Source organism: Lycium ferocissimum, chromosome 1 (assembly GCF_029784015.1).
Source record: "Lycium ferocissimum isolate CSIRO_LF1 chromosome 1, AGI_CSIRO_Lferr_CH_V1, whole genome shotgun sequence".
NCBI lineage: Eukaryota > Viridiplantae > Streptophyta > Magnoliopsida > Solanales > Solanaceae > Lycium > Lycium ferocissimum.
Genome location: NC_081342.1, coordinates 17,073,411 through 17,085,971, shown reverse-complemented (window position 1 = coordinate 17,085,971; position 12,561 = coordinate 17,073,411). Strand labels below are relative to the sequence as shown.

At 35.0% G+C, this 12,561-nt stretch overlaps 1 protein-coding gene and 1 long non-coding RNA gene across 2 annotated transcripts; one reads left to right on the top strand and one right to left on the bottom strand.

Annotated features, from left to right (window-relative positions):
• Positions 1-7,696: 7,696 nt before the first annotated feature.
• On the bottom strand, positions 7,697-10,014 carry LOC132050614 (H/ACA ribonucleoprotein complex subunit 3-like protein). Its single transcript, XM_059441963.1, has 4 exons — positions 9,939-10,014; positions 9,695-9,764; positions 8,070-8,112; positions 7,697-7,949 (listed from the first exon to the last, which is right to left on the bottom strand). Exons 2-4 carry the CDS (start codon positions 9,746-9,748, stop codon positions 7,852-7,854), a joined length of 195 nt encoding a protein of 64 aa, XP_059297946.1. The 5' UTR covers positions 9,749-9,764; positions 9,939-10,014; the 3' UTR covers positions 7,697-7,851.
• LOC132050622 (uncharacterized) lies at positions 9,272-9,605 on the top strand. The gene is made up of 2 exons (XR_009413483.1): positions 9,272-9,490; positions 9,525-9,605. It is a non-coding gene; the product is annotated as an uncharacterized LOC132050622 (long non-coding RNA).
• Positions 10,015-12,561: the final 2,547 nt, after the last annotated feature.

Below are 12,561 nucleotides of genomic sequence, written 5' to 3'. Positions count from 1 at the left end.
GTTAAGTGTTACAAATAGAAAGACAACAAGTCATTCATGGCCACGATTGTTGCAACCAAAGCGCATGTCAAAGCATAAAAACAAAAATAAGGTTAACAAACAAAGCAAACAGCCTTCATTCGCCTAAAAGCGCAAAAGGGGAAATGGTCAATAGGCCCAAAAGCCTAAAACATAAACGTCCAACGTGGGCACAAGGGCCCCAACATCCGACAAAAACAAAATAGAACATAGCCAAACCTGCATGCAAGCCGAAAATATCAAATAAAGGCACAGAGGCCTACAAAACATGAACAAAAAACTTCAACGGCTCACAAGCCGTAATGTCCAACGAAGGCACAAGGGCTTGCAAAACATGACCATGAGCTAAACTAGGGGAGGAGCATCCTCACCATCTGAAGAACTGGTAGAATCATCTGAGGATGAAGCAGGCCATCCAACGCTAGTTCCGCAGCCGCCACATCGACCTCTACATCTAACAGTGCTGAGAAAATGTATGCGATATGACCCTCATTAATATTGTGGAGAACATCAGCCCGGGTCTTCAAAATAGCGAAGTCCTTGGTCAGGTCAGCAGCTTTCTTGGTAGCAGCCCGGCGAAGTTGTAACCGGTTGAGACTACCTCGAAGATGTGCCTAAGAAGCTTCTAACACTTGCACAGGATCCCGGGCGGCTGCTCCTTCAACTTCGGCTTGTGCCATCTTGCCTTAAAGCTCTTGCTGAGCGATGGTGAGACTCTGAAGGACACCGTCACGATTGGACAAAGCCCTCCTAACTTTCCGCCTCTTTTTTGAGATAGTGGCCTAGCCAGTCGCGAGCCCCGACAGTTTCGCTCACAGATGCAAGTTCTCGAACTTCAGCCTCTCCAGTTCTAAGGGTGGGGAAAGGGGAATACCTTTGACCCACTCGAGGGTGGAAGCAAAGACGGCATAACCCTATTCGAGAAAAAAAGGGTAATGAACATACTCTGGCGAAACGAAATAAAGAGCCTTGTGAAGAGTAACCAAAGACGCACCTGAAGTAATAACTCAGCCAGATAAGAGAGAGGCGCTTCCAAATAGGGGAGAAACCCGTTGATAGATGGTGGTGGGGCTGAAGGACCAGCATCTTGATTATAGAAAGCGCCCTCAGTGCGCTCGAGAGCAAAGACTCTCGAGATGGGTTGCCTCGGCAATCACAGGCGATCCCCCAACACCTTCCTCGTTCATTGTTCCCGCTTCACCTTCATCCAGATTAATTACCCCTACATAGCTTCTTGCCAATGCTGGACAAATCTATGATGAGTCCTCAATCGGGAGCCTATCTCTTGAGGTAAAAGCATCTGGGTCACCCGAGGGCCTACGTTTGCAAGAACTTAGGGTCGCGGCAGCAGCCAGCACAATGTTTGTCCGGGCTTCCTCTCGAGAAGGAGTTCTCTAGGATGATGATCCCCGGGCAGTAAGGCCTGAGAAAGAACTTGTCGTAATACAGGTACAGTAGGTGAAGGCGAAAAGAAAGGGAAAGTTATTTCTAGTATACCGTGGTTCTTGCCCCTCCAGCGGTTGGCTGAGATAATCCTCCAGGTCCTCTCGACCCTGGGGGACGCGCGTAGAATAGCCATTACCCATCCAAAAAGTTCAAGCATGTAGGTTTGTTCTATCGGGGCCGCTGCGTAAAAGAAAACTAGATAAGAGTTAAAAAGGGGACTTGCCAAAGCAAAAAAAGACGGAATAATTATTTGGCCAGGATACGTACGGGCAGGGTTCCAGCGCTCCGGAAACAGATCCGAAGAAGCACGATGCAGAAGGTCAGTGCGGATCATCAGGAATCGGTTATTCCAACTGCGGTCGTACTCGTCTTCAGCACTGGTGATTAGATCTCGAGAGCCTCGAGAAACTAGATAGATCATTCCCCCCACCCCTTTCCAAAATATGTGAGGAGAATACAGGTGGAGCGGAGTATAATACATGATCAATACAAAGAAAGAGATCAAAGCCGAATGCGATACATGATTAATACAAGAGAATATCTTAATGTTCTTTGAGTAGAACTCCAAGAAAGAGATCAAAGCCGAGTACGATACATTATCAATACAAAAATTATATGGGGGTAAAAGCGCATCCGATCCCGATCACGAACCGGATATTTATTATGACCGCAGGGATTGTCCAGCTAGTTTCCATTCTCACCAACTCCCGTCACGTCAACAATCCTCGATCAAAGCGCCGCTACAAGTATGGACGTTGGGGTGGCGGAAAGGTCATATCACATGTACTATGAGGTTTGAAAAATTGAGGATTTGCTTGTATAAACTTAGCTTAGGGTGGAAGGAAGGCATCTTTTTCCTTTTTTCTCATACTCTTGTAAACATCATTTTATCTTCAAGAACGAGAAATATACACAGAATCATCACTTTCTTATCATTTTTAGTTGCTTGAATCTTATTATATTGTCTTTGTTGCTTACTAAACTCTATCACGATCTAAACTACTTCGGACCGGGCTCATAAAAAAAGTTATCAGAATTGGATACGTCTCACTTGTCTTCAAACCGTATAAAAACAAATCTCTAATTGATTTTTTGTAAATCCGATTTTACCGGATAACAAAAATCTTGGTCTTAATTTTGTTTTTAAATTTTTGAGGAATAACGAGTAGATTGTAAATGATTTCACGTTTTATGCATAAATTGTGGAGATCACTTAAAATGCACATGTTAGCAACTCTATTTAATAACCATTGATTGATAACCTACAATAATGACAAGCAACTGGTATAAGAGGTTAAATTACGTGTAAAAATTCTTGACATTATCATTATCATTATCAATATCTTAATCCATTGATTTACCCCCCTACCCCCCCCCCCAAAAAAAAGTCTTAATCCATTGTAAAGAGTAGGTTGGTCAATCAAATCTCTATTCCAAAGTAGATATGTGTCTAAAATTTAAATTGAGTATGAAACTAAGAATAATGGCACTCACTCCTAAAATTTTATGATAATTTATTACTAACAGTATACTATATTATTAAAACTTTTAGCTGCATATATAATTTAAGTCAAATGCAACACCAATACCATGTAGAAACTCTTACCCTCCATTGCTCCTAAGTAAACATACGATTGAGAAAACAAATGGCACATAATAATGACTAGTGGTATTACTAAGTACTATATTAATTATTAATTAGTGACAGAATGATGACCCACATAACATACTTAAGTGTATGAAGCGATATAGTACTATTACTATATATTTGCCACGACCACAAGAACATGCCTTTTGCCATAAGGCTTGGGAATTACGTGGATGGGATTGCTTCATCCATTATTAGTGAATCCAAATCCTCTAAACTTCTTTTCAAGCAAACACGGATTTAGGACGGAAAGCGCGAGATTAACTAAATTTTTTATTTTTCGACTCCAATTACGTACGTATAAATGCACTAAAATATTAAAAATGCATATATATTATTAAGAAAATCACACTTGCTTTAAATCTACGGACTCTATTAGCCTCTATTTTGAAGGAGCTAAATAGTATACACGGAAAAAGGATTAAAAATGTCCATAACGTATTAGAAATAGTTCAAAAATGCCCTTCTTTCAACTATTGGATCAAATTTGCCCCTCCTTCCACTTATTTGAAGAAAAAAAAAATGCCCTTAACGTTAACTTTTTAGGGTAGCGTTTGGCCATAGATTTTGGAGCAGGTTTTGAAAATTTATCTTCAAATTTCTGTTTGGCCATAGATTTTGGATCAGATTTTGAAAATCTGTCTTCAAACAATTTTCAAGTTCCAAAAATTGGTCCAGGGTTTTTGGGACTTCCACTCACAAAACTTCAATTTTTTTTCCAAGTAAAATGCATATCCAAACACAACTTCAAGTTCCAAAATCACAACTTCAAAAAATCAAATTTTCAATTTCAAATTTCAACTTTAAAATCTATGGCCAAACAGTATAAAATTGTCCCTCCTTTTAACAAAAGCTGATATAGAATATATGAATTTTTTAATTAAATTTATGACATTATTTTTATTGGTCCACATGTAATTAAACCCAATATTATTATTATTGGTCCACATATAATTAAACTCAAATCCATTCACAGTCCATCCTCATTAACCCAAACTCATTTTTAAAAGATCCAACACTTCTTCCTCCGGTTATTTTCACTTAGATTCAAAGGCAAAGAAGCCAAATTCAATTTCCCTGAGAGAGTATTTCAATCTAGCAATACTCAATTTGGATATGTTACAACTCATCATCAACAATTATTGGATCATCAGCAACCGTAGTTTTCACCTGCAGCAACCTCCTCCAATAATAATATTCAGTCTAATTTGTTTCAATAACATTTTCCTAATATTCATCACTGTTAGGTTCTGAAGTTAGCTGACAGAGCATATCCTCTAACAGTAATTGGAGACAGAGCAAGAGCTGGAGGCCCTATATTTATTGAACTGAAACCGTGATAAGCAAGTTGAATTTAAGCAGCCGCAATTTGCTATGTGCATCCCTTTTGTCCATTTATTAATTGGGTGGGTCCTTAATCATTAATTACCAAAGAATATGAAACTTGAGCTACACACACAAGAAATTGTTAGAAATGAAGTGACTTGTCTGCGAGACAAGAAAACTAAATAATTGAATGTCCTCACTTTACATGTTGGTGCGTATTTAATCATTATGTATTAGCTAGCTTAGGCAGCTAGCATAAGATCTTTAGGATTTGCATTTTTCTCATGATTTAAAATGTTCGTTTAGGTGTAGACAAAAATTTCATCTATATTTACTGTTTTCAATCATTCTGTGTATCTGTCCCTTTGATGTATGATTATTAACAATTAAGCTGTTAAATACACTTATTTTCAAATCTACTGTATATCTTGGATTTGAACTTGATGGAAATTATAAAATTACTGCATGCAGCATAAAACGAATGTGCAATAGACAAAAGGTGGAACGTCAAGCGAAGCGACAAATATTACTACAGTACTATTTTGGTAAAAACACACGAATTCTCCAATAAAAGTTTCCAGATGCCAAATGATATCTTTGCTTTAATTATTTTTTATAAACATCCAATTAGTATCCATCTGACAACTTTGATGAAGATATTATCTTTATTAATAGAATCCATTTACCCGGGTTATGCAGTGCTTACCTTAGGTGATGGAAGATTTGGCATAATTTCCTATCTTGTATATAAATTGAAAAGGCTTAATGCATATGCGGCCTCCTAAAGTTGTCTTTTTTTCCCATTTTGATATCTCAACTAAGTATTATTTATATTGAACTCCTGAACTCGTCCTCAAGCGTGTCTATCAATGAAGTATATTGGCTCTAAAATTCAATGAAGTAATTGTGGCAAATGATTGTTCATTTATCCCTGGCGGCTACCACACAATTAGTTCATTTCTATGAGTGAACCTGTCAACTTCTTCAGAAGGTGTCAGTAGAAGATCAAAGAAAATTCTGATGGATAAGCTAAAGGAAAACAACGTGAACTATAATTGGACACAGTTGACAGTTAGTCAGAATTATTTGAAAAAAGAAAAAAAAAAAAAAAAAGCAATTGGTCCAGATAGTTTCAATAAATTAATTGCAGTAGAGAATCAAACAAGTCATTTTTAGTGAGTGGTACACGAAAACATAATCGATGCAATCGATATATATAGTTACAGAACAAATAGAATGTTTTATTAGATTAATAATGTATTAAAGTATCTCGAAACCAATATGCAAAATCCGATTTGCAATTAATTAAAGTACCAGAATATCATTATAAATTATATGAGTATATAATAAGAGTATAAGCTTTCTTGTAAGACAACAATTGCTAGTACACGTGAGCTGTGGATTCATCAGTGACAAAGACACGTCTCATATTCTAACATCATTTCCATCATAAAAACAGGAAACAAACCTCCAAAATCTACAATTAATTAAATTCCAGATGTTAGAAACAGAGCCTAATTATTGGTAGTTTATAGATAGTTCATGCTGAATTAATGTTGACAGGATAGCGCATGCATATTTTATTCCCCAAACCAACTAAGAAAATTTATAAGAAACATGCATGTTTCAAAAAAAGGTCCTATAAGTTGGAGAGTACCATAAGCTCGTTTTTTCCAGAAAAACCATACTCCTTATTTGATTATATCTCTAACATGCACAGTTGTTGTACAAGATTCATCTGAATCCAACACTTACAACACAAACATAAATTTATGTGTAAGTTAAAAGCTACTAGGTTTATAATTTTAAAAATAAAATGAATTCAACATTAAAAAATTTAAAGGTTGAACTCATAGAAATTAAATTATGGATAGCCTTTGTATTCGAGCTAGAGAGGTTGGAAAATGTTTGGAAAAATGCACCTAAACTGTGCTTCTTAACAAAGCTTATGTGACTTGTAAAGACAACTAAATTTGTCGAAAAATAATTATGAGTCTAAAATTATTAAGCCTATACAAGTGAAGTGGTAATGAGCTACGAAATATTTTAGAATTCTATTCAGGTGAGAGCTAGCCGTCGAGAAGTATAATATGGTGTTAGGAAATGCTCTGTCCTCTGAAAAGATTTACAAGCTATTCTTCTATTTGTTTAAAAAGGTTCCAGTTTTTAGCCTTTACAAATAGGATTGAGGTACTTTTCTAAAATTAAATTTAGAAAAAGAAAGCAAGAAATAACTATGCAAACACACTAATGTCATTGGTTCTTTTAATAGAGCTTTTAAAAAAAATTGTCGAAAAATCATTAACACCCACATATTCTTTAGTATGCATTTAATTTATTTTTAAAAAAAGATCAGACACCAAAAGACTTAGGGACTTATGGTGAAAGAAAAAAAAACTCCTTCATGAGGAAGCATTAAGACAATTTTTATTTGGAATTTTTACAATCAGACGGTAAGAAGGAATTAAAGCACAGGCCCGAACATGAACAGAAGGAGAAGGGGAGCTTATATATGGGCTGGACCTGGCCCAAGGAATTAAAGCCCAACATAACACTTTACATACCCATTGTCATATTTATTTACACAGCATAGCCTTTACAACGCCGCTTATACATTATTATACAATATTTATACATGTATATAAACAATATATCTACCTTCTATAAAAGTGTACAACAATGTACTAAAGTGTATAACACATCACTAGATAGACTTGTTCTGCAATTTCAGTTGCAATTATTATTAAAGTCAATCTAAACCTCCAGCAAATTGCCCTCAAATTTTGTTAAAAATCTCACTATTTCCAACAAATCTAAGCAACGCTCAGGCCTAATCTGATTTGTTTGGTTATAAAGCTTCTTATTAAAGAAATTTTTTACAACAAAAAAAAAAAAAAAAAACGACTTAAGAAAATAGTCCAAACAAAGTGGATGTTGTATTCACCTTTCAAAATTCGATAACTAAATTTAGCATCAAATAAAGATGTCCGATTTTAATCATCTTCAACCAATATGTCTTCAGAATTAATTCTTTTCGAAAACCAAATTCATATGTCGTCTTCCAAAAGCCAAGCTAAGTAACGATTCCCCAAAAAACAATACCAGATTTAGCTAGTTTGGTGGTTAGAATATTGGCTAAACGAAATTACTTAAGTTATTCACCATTCCTCTAATTATGACTGTCTGATTTAGATTGTATAGATCAAATTCAAAACACCCTTTGGCTCCTCTAAGATTTATGAACCCCATTACGACAAATAAACCGAAAAAAACATCAATAAGAGATGTAGGTTTGAATTGCTGACATACAATCTGAGTTACAACACATTAGTTAATGATTCACATCAACAACGGCAAGACAGAGAAGCCTAATAACTACTAGTAGAAAGCAATACTAGACACACCAAAAATGGCTAGTACTTTTGAGGCGGTTTTTGGGTTGGAAGCAAGCCAAAACGCTTCTTCAGAAGCACTCTTTGCCTTGAAAATTTATCATCAGGCGAGAAGCGGGCTGCAGAGAACAGAAGCCAGGAAAGATCATTAACAGCAACAAACGGGTCGATGAGTTACAAAACACCTTGTTGTTTGTACTCTTAACGCCAGTGTAGATACAATAGATAAAGGGGATTACCTGGGTGAGCAGATTGAGTGGCCAAACCAAGTGGTGACTCTTTCTACATTTATAAAAAAAAGTAAAAGAAGTCAGGCATCAATGCATGTTTAGGAAGTACAAGCAAAAATCATCTTTAATAGATTGCCACGATCAAGAAAGTGAAGAATTTAGGGATGGGGAGCAACAGCAGGCCAAAAAAGAACATAATAACAGTTAAGTCGAGCGCTTGATCTTTTATTCCTAATGAAAATGTCCAGATTGTTAAATAAAATTCATGAATCATGAGAGTCAATTATTTATATATGCTACGGGTGAGACGAACTATACCAGCTACTCATCATAAAAATCATGAACAGAACACTGAAAGTTAAAATATTGTCAAGCAAATCTCCATTGTCACCCAAATCCAAATCTACAAAAAAATGAGGCTTTTGCAGGACACCATCCCACCAAGAAGATATCTTCAGACTGAATACCCATTTGAATAATAAAGTTCAGTAACAGGCCTCAATTTATTGCATTCTCATGTTGAACTAAGTATAGCGACATTCAGGCGATACTTGCTCTATTGTGTAAACATGAAAGCAGATAAACTCAAAGGCACCGCATCTAGCTTAACATGGTTGTAGAAATCCAAATTCAGACTCAGATACTAGTACCAGACAAGTGCATAACTCTATTGAGTACTATTATTACAAGCAAGCTACCTAGAAAACTCCCTCAATGAGTCAAGTGAGATTGAGCTTTAGAATGACGTAACTCACTTTAACATAACCCGCTGTTATGGCTACGACATAGCAATTTAAAGGATAAAAGTCTTATAAACAGCAGGAAAGAAAAGGACAGTTAAATCATCTTGTTCTAGAAAACCTAACAACCATGAGTTACATAAAAGCATTCCAATCTGCCAATTAAGCCTTAGCCTAAGTGCCTAACCATTAAATGAGGTCCTAAAACCAAAAGCTCCCGATGTGAGTTATCGGCTTATGCCAACTACGATGTTATTCTTCCTAATATCTTGGTTTCTCTAAAAGTGTGTTAGACAGTGCTAATTCCACTAATGGCAGCACAAAGATAATGTAAATATATCCTGAATAATTGAACAGAAAAGGAATATACACCAATATAACTACTTATATGATTAACTGAATGCTCCTTCACCATCTACTAATAATAATAAATTAAAGTACATAAAAGATTTTTTTTTTTTTTTTTTTTTGTCAGAGGAAACTTCTTAAGCTCAATTTTTCAGATAGCATCTCCTTTCAAATATGATAAAGCTTTGTCAAAGTACAATACAAACAGAAAAGGGTTCCCTAAAATATTAAGCAGAATAAATAGATAGACGCTTTAACTTTGAAAATGCACCTCTAGACACCTTAACTTGGTTTAAGTTGGCCCCGTAAACACCCCAACTTTGAGAATGCACGTCCGGAAAAGTGTGTTTACGGGACCAACTTAAACCACATTAAGATGTCTAGTTGTGCATTTTCAAAGTTGGGTTGTTTAAATGCCGGTTGAGGCCAAGTTAAAGTGTCTATCTATGTATTATGACAGGAAAAAATGCATAATTCCCATGAAACAGTTCTCCAAAGTGTAAACCACAAAAAATCTGCTAAAAATGATTTGATGAAGAGATATACCTTAGTGGTGTAAACTTTGTCACCCTTTTCATTGATGTAAAACTGGAGATACATCTTCTTAATGTTTCACCTGTTTACAAAACAACAGCAAACCAGAAACTGCAAAAATCAATCAAATCCTCAATTTCAAGATTAGTTAGAAACTGCAGAGATATTAATTAAATCAGAACACCAACATGAATTGGAATAAAACAAAATGAGTCTTTAGTTTAAGGTTTTTGTAAAGGTAAAACCCTAGCAGTACCTTAGCAACTTTGAAGGTTTATGGAGCTAACTAAAGATTGATAGAGAACTGTCATTAGGGTTCCATTATAAAGCAAGCGGAAAATTTAGGGACATAAAGGGAATAATGAAAATACAATGAGGGCAAATAAGTAAATTTATATTTAAATAATTTTATAATAAACAAGTTATAAAGAGAAAATGACAAAAATGGTTGCTTATGTTTGATGGTAGGTTCAAAATAGTCCCTTTTCTACGCACTGAGCAATTTTGGTCCTCTAAATTTGTCAAAAGTTAACACTTTTATTCTCTGTTAGATATCTACTGAAATTTATTTGTTAGATTTGACAGGAACTATGGGAAAAAAAAGGGAATTAGCGGAAACTCACATTTAGAGGTACAATTTTATATTTTTTACTTTTTTTTTAGTGCCTAGTGCAGTTTTTTGTGTTGCATGTTTTAGGATTTGATGAAACTTTCTTGATGTTAATAATTAGTGATGTTCAAAACCGAACTGTATCGATAACTCAACTGCAAAATTAGCTTATTGGGTTATCGGATTAACGGTTGGTGAACGGATTAAAATTTTATAATTAATGGTTTATTGGTGCGGGGACGTAATGCTTTATTGGTGCGGGGACGGATTACTCAATTTTCTTATCGGATAAACTGTTAGTCTGTTAAGAATTACCATATTATATTTTTATCCCTAGGTGGTCGTTTGGTATGCGGACAAATTTATGCCGGTATTATAATCCCAGAATTATAATCCTGTGACTAATTTATCCTATCTAAAAAGTGGGATAAAAATAATTCCAAGGTTAGTGGGATAAGGTGTGATATCTCATATTTAATTATGGGCTTCATTTTATACTTTGTTTGAAAGAAGGTATAAATTTATCCTGAGATAGTTTTATACCTTCTACCAAACATGGTACAAAATTAATCCCAAAGCTAGTGCTGGGATATCCACCTTATACCGTGTACCAAACGACCCTTAAGTATATAAAGTATCTATTGTAAACCCTTAGGGGTGGCTTGGTATGCGGACTAAACTATCCAGGGATTAATTTATCCCATCTGGGAGATGGGATAAAATAATCCCAAGGTTAGTGGAATAAGGTGAGATATCTCATCCTTAAGATTGTGCTTCATTTTTTACTCTATTTGGTAGAAGGTATAAATTTATCTCAGAATAAATTTATACCTTCTACCAAATATGGTATAAAAATTAGTGCTGAAACAGCCCAGCTTATACCATGCACCAAACGACCCCTTAGATATATAAAGTATCTAGTGTGTGAAATCAGTTTATAACTAGGTAATCAGTTTCTTAGTTATAAGGAAGGTAGTTTTTTACTTTAGTTTGTGCAATTGTGCCTAGTGGCTTTATTCATTATTTTAAGCATTTTAATGTTGAATCTCTCACTAAAGACTCCATTTTTAGGATCAGTATTCAATAGTTTTAGTTATTGTAATTATAATAATACCTCTCTTCTTTCTTGGCCCTTCTCTCCTTCAAGCACCTCTACGTTTTCTTCTTCTTGTGATATAGTCAAGGGCGGATCTACGATGTGGGTTGGGGTGGCACATGCCCCCAAGCCTCGGGAAAAACTATGTGTGTGTGTGTATACACACACACTCTTAAATATATTTCATGGCCCTTAAAAGACAGAAGGTCTAACTGGGCGTGCTGGTTTTATGGCCATAAGATTTAGCATCCAAATAACTTGGGTTTGATACCACGCTATAGCATCTTTTTTATGTTTTTTTTTCTTTTTTTTTCTTTTTTTTTTTTCTTAAATTGACTTTGTTTTCTTTGAGAAAAAAAAAATAAGAATTTTGAAGTTTAAAATAGGCTTAAAACAAGTGTCTCCTCTTAGCACCTATTTTGCAAAGAAATTTACCTGTTTTTCTTCTTCCTTTTTCTTTTTCTTTTTTTTTTAAAACTTATTTTTGTTGTTAAGAATATAAAGTCGAGTCAAGTATAAGCCACCTACTTTTTCTTTTCTTTTCTTTTTAAAAAAAAAATTATTTTTGTTGTGCAGAATATAAAGCCGAGTCAATTTTAAGCACGATGAATGACGTATATTTTTTATATTAAAATCAAATTGATGATAACCAATAATAATTAGTGATTGTGGGTTCCCATGTCAATAAAAAATCAATAATATTAAAGTTTTGCTGATAAGTTATTATAATCATTAAGTTTAAAGAATTGCACGCCGAACTTTGACACTAATAGTTAGCACGTTTAGAAGCAAAAGTGTTCATGTCGTGCTCAAATCCTGAGTCTGCCTCTGGATATAGTGCTTCTGATGCTTGTTCTAGTGCTAAGAATTAAGAGCATTTGAGAAAAGGAAAAGTTTTAGGAAACACTAATGTGGGAAATCTCTATCAGAAGGTGAAAATTGAAGAAACTGGAATTACAATACCCATATAATTAATGGGTTTCAAGTTGATAAAGATGTAAATTTTTCCGGCGTCATTAATCTAAATTCGTCGGTGAAAACTAGACTACATATTGTAATTTTAATTTTTTTATGGAAAAGGGCCTAAAATACCCTTGAACTATTAAAACTGGTGCAAAAATACCCTCCATCCACCTTTGAGCCCCCAAATATCCCCGTTGTTGACCTTTTAGG